The 15,617-nt window shown below is 46.7% G+C and overlaps 1 protein-coding gene across 5 annotated transcripts in view; it reads right to left on the reverse strand.

Moving 5' to 3' along the window:
* SRGAP3 (SLIT-ROBO Rho GTPase activating protein 3) overlaps positions 1-15,617 on the reverse strand; it is a 255,976-nt gene that overhangs the window by 74,530 nt on the left and 165,829 nt on the right. For all 5 annotated transcript variants that reach the window (XR_004272515.1, XM_032290558.1, XM_032290557.1 and 2 more), the window contains exon 4: positions 12,160-12,222. Coding sequence is in view for 4 of the 5 variants with exons in the window: in XM_032290558.1 (XP_032146449.1) it covers positions 12,160-12,222 (63 nt within the window). In the remaining variant the exon portion in view is untranslated. The remainder of the gene's footprint in view (positions 1-12,159; positions 12,223-15,617) is intronic.

Consider the following 15,617-nt stretch of genomic DNA (forward strand, 5'->3'; position numbering starts at 1 on the left):
CACCATCATCATTATCAACCCTAATTTTGGCTCAGGGTTTAAGATTCTTAAACTCACTTGGAAATGCTTACAAGCTCTGGAGAAAATTAACTAACGTAAAGAATATATATTTTTATGCCATGTTTCTCCCTTCTTCCTTCATCCTAAAAATCTCCCAAATTGTAAAAAAATACATAGATTTAAAATGCAGTCAACTCTTCCTCGTGGGTCTTGTTGGAAAGATTGCTTCAATGCCTTCCATCCATTTTTTCTCATTTGCAATCTCCCTAAGACTCCTAAAACCCTCCTTCTGGCTGATTTCACCCCATCTATATGCCAGTTCCACCAAGATCCTTTCCAAATAACAAAATGGACCAGAAAATGTGCCATATTGATGCGTTCTCGACATCTAGTGGCCAAAAGGGGTGACTGCAGACTTGCAGAGAAAGCAGTTGCCTATTTTGATGATCTTCATGTCTTGTTTAAAAGGACACCGGGGCCTGTCAGGGGAGGCAGTGGGAGAGAGAGCATCAGGATAAACAGCTAATGCATGTGGGGCTTAATACCTAGGTGATGGGTCGATAGGTGCAGCAAACCACCATGGCCCACGTTTACCTATGTGACAAACCTGCGGGTCCTGCACATGTATCCTGGATCTTAAAATAAGTGAGTCCTTTGAGTTATTTGGATATGATCTTGGTGAAACTGGCATACAGAGAGAATGAAATCAGCAAAAGGGGGGGAGTTCTAGGAGTTTTAGGGAAATTACAAATGAGCAAAAATGGGTGGAATGCAAAGAAAGAAAAAATAAAGAAAATAAAACAGGTGTGGCTAAAAGGTTGGAACACGTGCTGTGCCTGTCTCCAGGACTCCACCTTCCCCCTTCTCGACATGTCCCTCCACATCCACAGACAACCCTTGTTTCTTTGCCTCACCACCATATTGCTGGTGCTTTTCAAGTCTGGATCCCATCCTGTCTGCGTTCAATGATTCCTGCTACATCTCCTTTTTCTATTTTGGCTTCTGAGTCTGCTTGCCTTACACGAATCTATCAGCTGTGTTGGGTAGTTCAGGGGAAAAGAGAGGCTTTCTATTTACAGCTAGATCTTCCTTCCAATCACCATGCATCCATCCACTCACTCAAGGTCAGCAGCCCAGCTGGGTGTTCTCAATTCCCACATATCCTTTGCCTAGTTTTCTTTTTTAATTTTGTCTCCCCTTACGTCATTTTCTACTCTTCTTGAGCCACAGAGTATTCTTCCTGCCCTCCAACAGGCCAAACTTCCCAGAATAGCCTCTAAAACTTCATTCCAAAAATCCCATGCTTGGAGAAGATAACCCAAGAACCCTGTGGCCAAACTCCCTGTGATCTAATTGATTTCTGATTTCAAGAATAACAGTGAACTCCACTGCCCAGGGTGACTTCTGTCAGACAGCTGCCACCAAAGAGTTCACCTGGAGGCTTCTCTGACATGAGTCTATTTGTACCCTGAATCCTCTAGGTGTTTCTTTTATTTAATTACCTGATACATGGGCTTCAGCATGAATGGTCCTTAGCTCAACAGCCTAGAACAGTTTGCTCAATATTGCCAGTCCAGGATGCATTAAATAATACTTAACCTTATTTATTACTTCAAAGTTTGCAAACCTCTTTCTCTTTCTAGTGATAGAGCATTTCAATGCGTCCTTGCCCCGGTCCTGGGAGGCAGTGTGATGACAGTAACAACAATGATAGCAGCTAGCCTTTATTGAGCACTTACTACATTCCAGGCCTTGCTCTATGCACTTTACCTATATTAACTCATTTATTTCTCACAAAAACCCTAAGAAATAGGCATTCTATGATCCCTGCTTTACAGATGAGAATACCATGGCCCAGAGTAGGTCAGAAAGTTTCTCCAGGACAAAAGCTGGTAAATGGAGAGTCAGGATTCAAAGCCAAGGTGACTGATCCCAGAGCCTGGGCCTACTGAGCACATGGTTGTTTTGCTTTCCCTGTACCCCTTTCTCAACTGTAAAACAGGGGTGAAAGTCTCCTCCAGCCCACTGGAATTCGGGAGACTTGGTTTTGAGACTCAGCCCTCCCACTACTTGCTGGGTGGCTGTAGAGAGGCATGTAGTCTCCGTGCCCGCCTGGCAAAGATCAGAAGGGGGTAGATGAGGAAAGTGCTCTGTCAACTGCAAATTATCAAGTGACCAGCTGACAGCGGCAATGTGCCCAGGGCTGGGAAGGGGCAGAGGCGGATGCAGGAGCTCAGCTGAGGCCAAGTCACTGAACTGGCGATGTCTGAAGGGCTCCTCAGAGTTACTCATCCACTTGATGCCAAGTAAGGAGTTCACTTTCCAGCCCTCCAGACCCTTTTGAGGGACTCTAGGGAAGAACCTCATAGGGACATGTAAGTTAAGACCACTATTCTTGGTCCCAGTTCAGTTGCATGTGTTCTAAGAATATAAGGGCCAAAAGGACCTCCATAAATCTCGGTGTCCTGGCCCCTTATTTAAGAAAACTAAGACTCAGAAATAGCAAGAGTGCTGTTCAAAGTCACACAAAAAGCCAGGCAGAGCTAAGACTGCAGGCCAGGTCTGTTGACTGCTAAGCATCGTCTCTTCTGGTAATCACACTGCCTTTTGCTGTGCACACGCTGCCTTTTGCCTCCTCCCTGATCCTTGGATTCTGAAAACAGCAAAGTGTTATCTGCAGCATCCTTCAGGCCCTCATTTAAATGCAAAAGAAGGCAAACAGAATCTGGAAGTTGACAGCATCCATAAAGGGACACCTGGGGCAGGATAAGGATCAGTTGTGAGGAAACAGCTTCTCAATGATGCAGTCCCTGTGTGCTTCCTCCACCCCACTGACAAGGCTGTCCCTGGGCACAGTGGCTCTCTGCCGCCAACATTTGTATATGGGTGAAACCCTAGGCCAGTGCATGCCAAAGACCTTGAAAAAAAAAGAGAAGCAAAGTCCTAAGGCCAGGATCTTGTTATTAATTGTATGCTCTGTGCCAGAGCAGAGCCTGGTATCCAGCAAGTATCAATATATATTTGCATGAATGAATGAATGTTTGGCTTGGATGGCTGGACCAACAGATCAAAAGATCAATGGGTCAATGAATATGGCTGAATGGATGAGTAGACGGATGGACAGATGAACAGATGGGTGGGTGGGTAGGTAAATGCAGGGATGGGTAGGTAGATGGGAGAGTGAATGAAAAGGAGAAAGGACAAGAAGAAGGCAGGGAGGGAGCGTAAAATAAGGGAGGTAGAATTCCATTGCCTTTGTTCTGCTGAGCATACTTGGGAGTAGGGAGATAGCTGCACCATCAATCATTAAATATTTATTGAGCAGTTCATTATGTGCCAGGTACTATGCTAGGCAATACTACAGTGTAGAAGACGTGCAGCGTCACTGCCCTCATTGGATCCACATTGTAGTAGAGACACAGGCAATTATACTAGTGATGATCACATGGTATGATAAGTGCAATGCTGAAAGGAGTACAGGCATTACAGGAAGGCTTCCTGGAGGAAGTGACATCTAAACTGAACATTGCAGGAAGAGCAGCTGTTAGCAGGGTGAACAGGGCTTGGGGTGGGGATGGAGTGCCCCAGACAAAGGGAGCACAGTGAGCATTAGCCCAGGAGAGCAGGAGGCAAACAGGACTGAGGAGCCTCTGATAGGTGGAGGGGCATCAGGTGTGTCTCAGCACCAACCCATGGAACCATTTCCTCTTCCTTTCCCAGCGACTCCCCCTCAGTGGACATCTGTTGTTTTTCTCTGCCCAGACTCATCCAGTCTTCCTTCTTTGGGAACAGCCCCCTAATTTTACTTTGAGGAAATCCCCCAAATTCCCCTCCACTATTCTCAGTACATTTGGTTCATGGGAAGCTGACATCACCCTGCAATCCTGGAGCGGGCACGAGACCCCAGCCCGGCCAATCCATAAACATTATGTTCATCTGGCCATAGGGAGTTCAGCCAAGCAAATTAGATGCTACCCTGGGGCTTTGCTGGAAACACTGGGAAGGGAGTGTTCTCTTTCCGCTGGAGGACGGGGAGAGCCTGATTGGAGGAGAAGTTGCGGTGCTAGGAACCATCTTTGTCAACACATGGAAGAAGCCAGACAGATCATGAAGTCCACACAGAGAAAAACCAACCAAGTGGCAAAGACACCGATTCCCAAAGGTGGCTGGGTGGGTGGGTGGGTGTGTGCATGGATGGATGGATGGATGGATGGGTGGGGGGGGGGGGGGGATGGATGGGTGGGTGGGTGGGTGGGTGGGTAGATGAATGGGTGGACTGGAAAGAGCAGGGAAGGAAGGTAGGAAGAGAAGGAAGGAGGGAAAAGGGTAAAATGGGGAAGTGTAGTTCTACTGCCTTTGATCTAGTAAATACATAGGTGGGGAGAACAGCTACACCTTCAATTATTAAATATTTATTTACGTGTCTATACCAAAGGCACTATAGTCAAAATACAGTATAGAAGACAGATAGGGTCTCTGGCCTCACAGAGTACATGATATATTGGTGAGACAGACAATTAAATCAGTGTGTGAGCCACTGGATCCAGCTAGACCTGAGCTACATGTTCATATGATTCAATAGAGTGTCATTTTTACTTAAGCCAGTTTGCACTGGATTCTAGTCCCTTGCCGCTAAATGAATCCCAAAAGGCAGATCCTTCCCTTCCAGGCTCCCCAACTACCCATATCAGTCCTGATCCCAAAGTGCAGTAACTCAGGAGCAGTGTTAACTGGGAAGAGTCTTCCTCCCGCATCCAGCTGCTGCTTCCCACTGCTCTAAGTGCTGCCCCTTCTGTCCCTCAAGGCATCCAGGAACTGTCCACTGTCGATCAGATACCATCTCTTCTCTGGCGCCTTCCTGGTACTCAGAAGATTTCATCACCCCCTCTTCCATGTTCCCTCACACTGTCATATCCCCACTAAGACACCTGTCATAGCGTGCAGCCACATCTCATGGTCTGGACGTGCTGATGATCAATACATGTATTCTCAGTGAATGGGTGTCTGAGCAGGACAGCGGAAAGAGAGGGGAAGGTTACCTAGAGGGAAACCTCTTGCATTCTGCTTAGGACCAGTTCCATCCCTGGACGACACACTGCACACACCCTGGCTGGCAGGCTGTGACAGCCCCACAAGGCTGTCCTGCCCTGAGTCTGAGCCAGGCGGCCCCTGGTCTCCCTTCCAGGGCACAGTGGCATGATCAAAGCCTGGCAGGAGCCTCCACACTCCTCAAGCTCCACACCTTCATTCCACAGATGGGGGAGACCAAGTACCAGAGCCCCACTATCTGGGACTAGGTCACCGTTTCCACTTGTGTTAGCAAGGTGACTTTCAGTGTCATGGGAAGGAAACACTGCTAAACTGGACACTAGTAACCTAGTAATGGAGGTGATATGGGGATGGAGGAAGTGTCAGGAGATATGCTTCTCTAGGTGTACCTGCTTGCATTGTTTAATTTACTGTTATTAACTCCTTTCAGCTCTCTGAGGATCCTTCTGATTACATCAGGAGGAAAAACCAGTTGGTGCCCACACATCTTCAAAGCTTCTCGCCTGCTGCTCTGGCAGGCACAAGCTCGAATGTACAACACTGCTTGATTTTCACTTAACTAACAGAATGCTTCTATTTATACCAAACTGTGTTTCATCTGTTAATGTGAAATATCATTTCCTTCCACAGTAAATGCAGATTCGTAGTTTACTTTTTAACTTTAAATTTAAAGTTTGTTTGAGACAGGGTCTTGCTCTGTCACCCAGGCTGGAGTGCAGTGGTGCAATCACAGCCCACTGGAGTCTCCACCTCCCAGGCTCAGGGTAGCTGGGACTACAGGTACCCGCCAACATGCCTTGCTAATTTTTTGTAGAGACAGGGTTTTGCTGTTTTGCCCAGGCTGGTCTCAAACTCCTAGGCTCAAGTGATCTGTCTGCCTTAGCCTCCCAAAGTGCCAGGATTACAGATAAAGCCAAGCCCAGCCCAGATAAGTAGCTTCTATATAGTCATATAAATAGTTTAATGTATTTATATCAGTAGTGTAGGGGAGTGCTTAAGCCCTTGGAGTCTGGAGCAGGCTCTGCTGCTTCCTCTCTTGGCAACCCTGAGCTGGCCACCTGGGCTCTCTGTGCCTCAGATCTCTCATTCCTAAGATGGGCATGGTAATAACGCCACCTACCTCAAAGGGTTATGGTGAGGATGAAATGGATCAGTACATGTAAAGCGCTTAGATCAGCCCCTGGCCTACAATAAGCACTGTACATGAATGGAGGCTCTAGTTATTCATGAGACGAAACAATCTCCAAAATATACCTACAAAAGCAAAGCAAGATGCAGAATAGTAAGTACAGTTGTCACCACTTGCATAAAACGGGAATGTGTGGGATATGCCCAAATACATGTGCTGACTGATGATAAAAGATCTCTGGAAGGAGACATGGCTGAACTGGATACCAGTAACCTAGTAACCAAGGTTATATGGGGATGGAGGAAGTCAGGAGGCATGCTTCTTCCTGTGTACCTTCTTTTATTTTTAATTCGTGTTTATTAATTTATTTTATTTTTAATTATTTATATTTTTAACCAAGTGTTTATATCTTCTATTTCTAAATTTAAATATTAAACAATCTTTTTTAAAAGGAAAGTCATCCAGCTCATGTATGGAACCAGTATCACAGAGAGCAGGCCTGGAGGATGGGAAATGAAGGAGGAGGTAGTTGCACGTTTTCCAGCAAAACATTCTTAGGGCTCTGGCTGACCCAGTGGCAACAGGGAATAGAGAAGAAAGATTCTGAACTACACAGGAAAAATATTCGTGTCTCATTCTTTCATAAAAGACACAATGACTCAGCACTCAGGTTTGCCAGGCACTGGGCTATACTCTATGCCAATCACTCTCCCCAGGGTCATCCAGACAGATGAGCTGGCAGCAGCCCCATGTTCCAGGGAGGGACTGGGCTGGGAGGGTCTGTGTGGCAGGGACTTCAAGTCAGGCCCAGCTGACTCTAAAACCTGTGCTCTCCCAGCCCACAGGACCGCTTTCCACTAATTAACCAACACTGGGAGAGTTTTAAAAGGGAGGGGAGGTCAACTTAAAGAAAAATATTAAGTAAATGACAGAGGGCCCAATGATAGGGTGAAGCTGTGGGGCTGTGCCTGAATGTCATCCTAGAAAGACACTCAGTGAGCCCAGGGTGGAGCTGGGACCAGAACCCAGGCTCCCAGTCTCAGCTCCCTCCACCACCCCCATCTCTGAGGACAGTCATGAGGAGGGAGACACCTTCGCCAAAATTTGCCTGTTGTCCCAGAGTTGATGTCATATCCCTGAGCCCGCATACAATCAATCAAGGCTTGAACAAGTAAAAGGTAGAGTGGTTCTATGGCTCCAGTTAGGGTCTACCTGTCACCAGCTGCTGCTGGGCATGAATGGACACTCCTCAAGCCTTCCCCACATGGCAAAGAGCAAAGTCACTGGGCCTCTCCTGCAGACCTGGGCTTGGAAGGCCCGCCCACAGCTTGGAGCAGAGCTGCTGAACACAGAGGAAGAGATAGGTGGGGGGGATGCTGGACGTTCACTGCTTACTGACACCTGTTTTTCATAATCTAGGGGTATACTGAAACTCAACATATTTTTAGCCAAACAGTGAAAACACAGTTGGGTTTATAGCATGTTAGTTGTTTTGTTTTGATTTGCCTCTTCTAGAAGGATTGCCATACTGGTCCACATTCTGCACCTCTACCCTTTTTTTCTCCCAGGCCAATACATGAACAAGGGCTGTAGTGTGTTGGGCTGATGGGAGTTCAAGGAAAAAGAAGTGGAGTGGGATATATGTGTGTGTATGCTTGCATATATGTGTATATACATGCATGCATCAATGTGCATACATGCTAGTATGTGGTGCACGTCAAATTGCATGTGCATGTATGCATGTGTGTGTGTGTGTGTGTGACTGTGTGTGTGTGTGTGTGCATGTGCACAAGCACCCATGCTAGCATGCTTTAGAGGGGAGGGCACCTCAAGGTGATAAGGACTGGGCAGAGGGAAGGCTTATTGAGTGAGTAAATGAATGAATGAACGAATGAACAAAATACCCAGCCTTGCAGTCTCCTCTGCATCCTTCCTAGCCCCATAAAGAGAGAAGCGTTTTCTCTACGGCAGGTGATGGGTGGCCTTTTAGCATTTATCTTCACCATCATTACACTTTATAGGACCCTCTAAACAGACCACCACCACCTCCCTTACAGAACTTTAAGAAGAAAAAAAGTATCGGGCTTACTGGAAAATCCTTTCTCTGCATTATTTGCTCCTCAGTGACTGTGGAAATGACCCTGGGACTGAGGGAGGAGGGGGACTATGTAGGCTTGTATAACCAGGCATGGTAACTAGAAAGTTCTCAAAAGAAATCCCTAGCAATGAAGCATGAATTTGGGGCACATAGTGCTGTTAGCAGCTGGGTGGCCGGAGTGAACTGTTTGCAAAGAGGACTGTGATCATTACTGGCATGGCTTCGAGCATGGCCCTTTGCATTGTGACTCTGCAGGGGGAGGGGAACTTGCTTTTCTAGCCCATGACTCTGGGCTTGGCTGTGTAATTTGCTTTGGCCAAGGGGATATTAGCAAATATGACACAAGTAGAAGCTTGAAAAGTGCTTGCACATTGGAGTTTGCTCACTTTGGGCTCTTTTTCTTTTTTTAATTGACCAAAAGACTGCAGCCATTTGAGTGGCCCCAGCTGAACCCTCTGCCTGAATTGCTAACCCACAGAATCATGAGCACAGAAAATGGTGGTTGTTCTAAGTCACTGAGTTTTGAGATAGTTTGTTATGCAGCAACTGATAACTGATAAAAGGCTTTAAGTAAGTCATTTACTTCTCTGTGCCACCATTTCTTTATTTGTAAAAATGTAAGAATGTTAACTACATATTATGTATAAAGTACCTAATACAGAGTGAGATGCATCATAAACACTCATCAAATGGCTACAGATGTTAGGATCATCCCTGTTTTGGCAACAAAGAGAAGGAGGGCCAATGAGGTTAATTGACTTGGGCCAAGCTGGTAAGCGGGCTACAGCAGGAATTCAAATCCAGATCTGTCATGATCAGTGTGCACTGCTGTGATCCTACGTTGGCTTCCCTGCTGAGAACTCCCTTCCTCTTCCTCTCATTCCCTCTGCATCTTTAATTCCTGCCCATCTAAAAGCACCAAGCTCAAAGCTCACCTTGGAACATAGTAGCCCACTTTTCTGAATCTTCTTCCTTCTTGTCCTCCCTCCCTCCTTCCTCCTCTCAATCCATCTCACACACGTGCATCTCCTTCAGTTAATACGCATCCATCTCCTCCTATGTGTGTGGACGGCTGGCCAGGTGCTCTGGGAATACGGTGGGGAACAAGATCCAGCCCCACAGAGCTTTGGGGCAAGCTACACAGCCAAGCCCAGAGGTACCTCCCCTGGGAGCCCACATGTCCAGCACATACTAGGCTCTGTCTCGTGTTGTATCAACATTTTATATACTGCTCCTATTTCTCTGCCCAGATACCAAACTCCTTAGGAGTAAGACCATTATCTTTCATGTATTCATCCCTCCCTCCTCCCTCCTTTGCTTCACTGAGCACCCTGGAAGCACCAAGGATGTACAAGACTCTGACAGAGACAAACTCTGAAATGTTCATGATCCCCCACTGTGCCCTCCTGCAGCTCTGGGCCCACAGCATGTGGCCTCAAATGCTTGAATTTAACTGAGTTTCTGAATAACTACTGAAGACTTAGTGTGCAGTCAACAAATGATCCTCACGGGGGGTGTGCTGGCACCATGAGGATCTCACTCTTCCACGTGCAGCCAAAGGAGAGAGCTGGGGGCCCTGCCTCCTCCACCAGCTCCTGACGCCCCTCACCAGGCTGCTGTAGAAATGGCAAGGCATGGCTCATCCTGCTGGGGCCCCAGCCAGCCTGCCTGGCCTATGTCTCCGATGCCAGCGGCATTTCCATCCAGCCATCCTGCCCTGCAACCAGCACAGGGAGATGTGCATGGAGTACCTGCTGGATTCAGGCCACTGCGCTGGGCACTGGGACCTTGAAGGACACAGAGAGATGTCACTATTCTCCTGACCTCTGACCACCACCTGGCCTTGTCCAGTATACAAACTGGCAAGATGAGCAGCCCCCTTGTCACAGATGAAACTGACAAGTGAAAGGACTTGCCCAAGGCCACACAGCTGGGTTCAAATGGACTCTTTGGGCCTTTCATGCAGTGTTTCTCAGCCAAGACCTGACTCTCAGGGAGTTTACACTCCAACAGGGAGATGAGATATAGACAATAAAGACACAAGAGATTTTGGTAAATCTGCCATAGGAACTTGAAGCTCAGAGGTGACAACATTCTGAAGGTGGTAGGGTTTGGTCTAAGTTTCAAAAATGAGCATGACACAAACAGGTAGGTATGGACAGTGGGGACTGCAGGGGAAAAGCAGCAGAGGGGGAAGGTATTTGGTGTAAATAGAGGGCACCAAGAAGAGGAGCCTGGCTGGAGGTCACAGCAAAAGTTAGAGACCTAGGTAGGGATGCCTGGGGGAACCCAGGACATGGGGCTAAGCTGTTTTGACATTATGGAGGAAAGTGACCCATTCAAAGTGGAGCCTGAGGAACTTAAAAAGGGCCTAGATCGGGGAACACCTGGTCTGGCCAAACCCACTGCAGAATTCTTAACAGGACAATCCCATTCAGTTGCCAGGCTTGATTATTTATCACCACTCTTCCCCCACATGAGTATGTACAATAGCCTATTTCACACCCATCAAGGAGGAGCAAATGACGGTGATGAGGATGACAGTGACACTCAGAACTTCTGATACAGAATGCCTTTTTTTTCTCTTTGTTCTAAGCACGCATTGCATATAGGATCTCCTTTAATTCTCACAAGGATGTGCACTAGGCAGGTACTAGTATTTCTACTTAACACCTGGATTCAAACCCAAATCTCTGGCTTCAGAATCTGTGCTTTAACCCAGTAGGGTGTTCTGCCCTCCAGTGACCAGCTGATGGAAGGCAATATATATTCTCAAGTAGCAATTCTTCCTTTACCCTAAGAATGTCCCAACTAAAAACTATCCACAGTTCAAGTTTTGATCCTTAATTTGGAATAACAGAATTAAAAGTTTCAACTTTTATTTAAGAACTCTCACCCCCGTTTTACTGATTGGGAGACTGAGGCCCAGGAAAAAAAATTCCTTGTCTAGAGTTCCGTAGCTTGCTGGGATCTGAGGCAGACTTTCTGACCTGAGGTCCAGGCCCTTCCACAAAGGCTCTCAGTGCCTCTGAGGAATTTACCACCTGCTGGCCACACAGGATAAAAACACAGAAAGATAACAAAATCGAACAGAAGGGGCTTCTCACAGCCTGCTGTTCTTTCCCCTCATACCAGGGATTTTCAAATATAATTTTAGCAACAGACTCTCCCCAACACACAGCCATACTTTTCATGAAAAGCTATATAGGGCACATAGCTATTTAAAACATAACCATTCTCCATTGTTCTGATTGGGGGAGGGGGGAGGGGCCTGGAGCTCTAACTGCTGGGTCTACCCCTCCCACACCTCTCCATGGGGCTCACCACACTCCTCCCTAAAGCACAGTCTGAAAGTCCCTGCATCATTGCCTCTTCTGTTTGTGCCCCCACTCACTCACCTTCTTGGATTCTAAAACTCATCTCAAGCGCAGTTAGATGTTGACTCCAAGCAGGTAATGAGGTCAGCTCTGGGCCACACTGTGATGTTCTGAAATTATGCCTTGCAGATGGCAAGGCAGGCTCACCCCATCACCTCACGTGATCTTTGGAACCGTGCTCCGTTTTGCAGATGCGGAAACTGTGACCCAGACAAACTGCCCACCTGCTTATGGTCCCACAGTCAGGAGGAAGGGCCTCCACTCAAGCCTGTGGTGCCTGACTTCAAAACCCTAGACATGCCCAGGCCCTGCCCCAAATGTACAGAATTAGAAGCTGGGACTATGAGTTATTACATCCTGACATGATGACCCACTGTCACTCAGCATAAAATGCAGCAAAAAATGGTTTGGGGTCATTCCAGACCTCTGTTTCTCCTCGCTTCAGCTCCGGGGATGAAGACAGGAGACCCAGTCCCAAAACAGCAGCGAGCCTGGGCAGAACTTACTGTGTAGAGCTCATTGGTCACCTTCAGGAGCTCCTCATGCATCTGCAGGCCAATCTCCTTGCTCTGGAATATGGAAGAACAAATGTCAGAAAAAGAGAAGTTTGCTGGCTGCATTTACCAATCTCATTTCAACACAGAAAGGTCAGGAATGTTTTGGGTGGGGTCGGAAGGGGTACAGAAATCAGCATAAACTTCATTGATCTACATGTGAATTCCTCAACGTATGTCCATGAAATCAACCCACAGAGAGAAGTTCCTTGTGGATGGGATTCTCTGGTCATATGAGTTGGAGAACCCTCCACATCACTTCCCTACCACAGCGACTCACAGTGACAGGAGCATACTGCAGATGTGGGGAAGCCCCACAGAATTTTTCTTTAATTCTATGTGTCCTGGTCATACCAGGGTCTGAGTTCCTTGCACAATCCTCATTAATGGCTAGAGAGTGGGGTTCCATAGAACACAGTTTGAGAAACAATGATCTGGCATCCCAATTCCTCTTGAGATTAATAATTCTCAAGTCCTCCAGGAAACATACCAGGTCCTCCAGAACATGAGTCCCCAACCTCCAGGCCACAGATCAGTCTGTGGCCCATTAAGAACCAGGCCACACAGCGGGAGGTGAGTGGAGGGTGAGCGGGCATTACCACCTGAGCTCCGCCTCCTGTAAGATCAGTGGCGTCATTAGATTCTCATAGGTGCTGGAGCTGTAATATGAACTGTACATGTGAGGGATCTAGGTTGCCTGCTCTTTATGAGAATCTAATGCTGGATGATCTGTCACTATGTCCCATCACCCCCAGATAAAACCATCTAGTTGCAGGAAAACAAGCTCAGGGCTCACAGTGATTCTATATTACAGTTGAGTTGCATAATTATTTCATTATATATTATAATGCAAAAATATAGAAATCAAATACACAATAAATGTAATGTGCTTCAACCATCCCAAAACCATCACCCCACCCTGATCCATGGAAAAACTGTCTTCCACAAAACTGGTCCCTGGTGTCAAAAAGGTTGGGAGCCACTGCTCCAGAAGATGTTTCCTGAAGGCTTGTCTTCCTTGAATAAGAATCATCAGCTGGCACCCACTTGGACATAGCCTTCCTAGCTTTCAAGGACTGGTTACAACTGATGCCCTAACCTTGGCTGACTCCAAATTTCAGCTCAGGTCTCCCCTGTGCTGGTCCCCTGGTCTACCTAATCTTGTCTTACCACTGCCTGGATCCTGACACAGTGGCAGGTCCACACTGTCAAGGTATCTGTTCCAATGAGGGACAGGAGCAGTACAGGTTGGCAGAAAGCCCTCTAGGGTACAAGGCAAGAGATCTAGCTTCTCATTTCCACTGTTTTACCAACTGGCTGTGTGGCCTTGGAGAATCACTTCCCCTTTTGAGCCTTAGCTACCCCACCTATCAAATAAAAAGCATAAACTAAAACAACACTTCCCAAAGCATGGTCTGGAGATCATTGCAAGGTGCTATGCTAAAAAAGGGGGACAGAGGCTTCTAAGACTACATGCATTTGGGAAAAAGCTAGTTGAACAAAGATAGACAAGTTTTCTTACTGCAGGATTTCTCAGTGCCTTTTATATCCTTCCTTGCATGGAGACTTTCTAAGAAGGAGGTGTAGTGTGTAGTTTCCTTGATCATAGTCCTGTTTCCATGAAGTGGCTTTCAAGATATTTAAGGACACAATTCAGAAAACAATGAGAAAATTATCTTTAGGTTCTGTGCAGCTTGAAGAGTCTAGAATTATTTAATTTATGATTGTGATTATGATTTTGATAAATATTCTCTGCTATAATCTGAAAGTTTATGTCCTCCCTAAAATTCATATTATGAAATCCTAACCCTCAACGTGGTGGTATTAGGAGGTGACGTCTTTGGGAGGACATTAGGTCATAGGGTGGAGCCCTCATGAATGGGATTAGTGCCTGATACAGTTTGAACGTCTGTCCCTGCCAAATCTCATGTTGAAATGTAATTCCCAGCATTGGAGCGGGGCCTGGTAGGAGATATTGGATCATGGGGGTGGATCCCTCATGAATGGCTTAGTGCCATCCGCTTAGTGTGTGAAGTGTGTGGCACCTGCACCTTCCAGTCTCTCTCTGTTGCTCCCACTCCTGCCATGTGAAATGCCTGTTCCACCTTCACCTTCTGTCATGACTGGAAGCTTCCTGAGATCTCACCAGGAGCCTGCTATGCTTCCTGTACAGCCCGCAGAACTATGAGCCAATTAAACTTCTTTTCTTTACAAATTACCCAGCCTCAGGTATTCTTTTACAGCAATGTAAGAACAGACTAATACAGTGCCCTTATAAAAGGGACCCAAGAGAGCTACCTTGCCCCTTCCACCAAGTGGAGACACAGCAAGAGGGTGCCCTCTATGAACCAGGAAGCAAGTTCTCAACAGACATCAAATCTGTCAGTGCCTTGCTCTTAGACTTCCCAGCCTCCAGAACTGTGAAAAATACATTTATGTTGTTTATAAGTTGCCCAGTCTATTGTATTGTTATAGCTGCCTAAAAGAACCAAGACACTCTTCCTCTTTGCCTAGACCATCATGTTAAGTTTCTGTACTGATGATAAGAGCTGTGATCTCAGCTACCTGAGCAGCTGCAGCATCCTGCTCTCCCTTCCAGCTCCCTCAGCCTCATAGCTGGACCAGCTGCTGATAGGCAAAGGCCAGCCTTCCTCCCACCCTTGCAGAGATGAGAAACCCCTGAACCTAGTGGTAGTTCATGAAGGCTTAGTATCATAATGATGCCTTTTCAAGCTCCTTCCCCTCACCCCCTGTAGCCCTTTTTCTCAGCTTCCAGGCCTGGCTTGCCAAGAATCAGTCCTCTAAAGGTGGTCTCTGCTTGTGCCAGACCTCTTAACAGACAGCAGAAGCCTTGGGGGTAATTCCAGAGACCTGTCTAGATCTCCTTCCAGCTCTGAGACGTAAAGAAAGGAGACCAGGTCCAAAACTGCAGCAAAGGGTGTGCAGAACCTTCCGTGTACAGCTCACTGGGGAATTTCAGCAGTGTCCTGTGATTTCTGTACAGGTACTCTATGAACCAAATTAGCTACCCCCATCTCCTATTCTCCATGATTCTCTCAAGTGAACAATCAGTGCCTCAGTTTCCCCTGTGACCCCTCCCCCTGCCATTTACTCCATCACTGCTGACTCCAGATTCTCTGACACCCTCCAGTGGCCTCCTCTTGGTCCTCAAACTCCCAAACATCTCTGACACTGAAGATCTTGTTTCTTATGTGTTTATTTTTATGATCTAACGTTTTACATAGGTAATAAAGGCACATGGTTAAAGAAATTCTAACCGCCAGCAGGTAAATGTAAAGAATAAGTCTCCCAAGGCTCCTCCTAGTCTACAGGCAATGGCTATGAAAAATTTCCTCTAATACTTTCTAGAAATAATCTATGAATAAACAAGCATACATTTGCATATCATA

Source organism: Sapajus apella, unplaced genomic scaffold (genome assembly GCF_009761245.1).
Source record: "Sapajus apella isolate SASKATOON/1434 unplaced genomic scaffold, GSC_monkey_1.0 scaffold23, whole genome shotgun sequence".
NCBI classification, from domain to species: domain Eukaryota; kingdom Metazoa; phylum Chordata; class Mammalia; order Primates; family Cebidae; genus Sapajus; species Sapajus apella.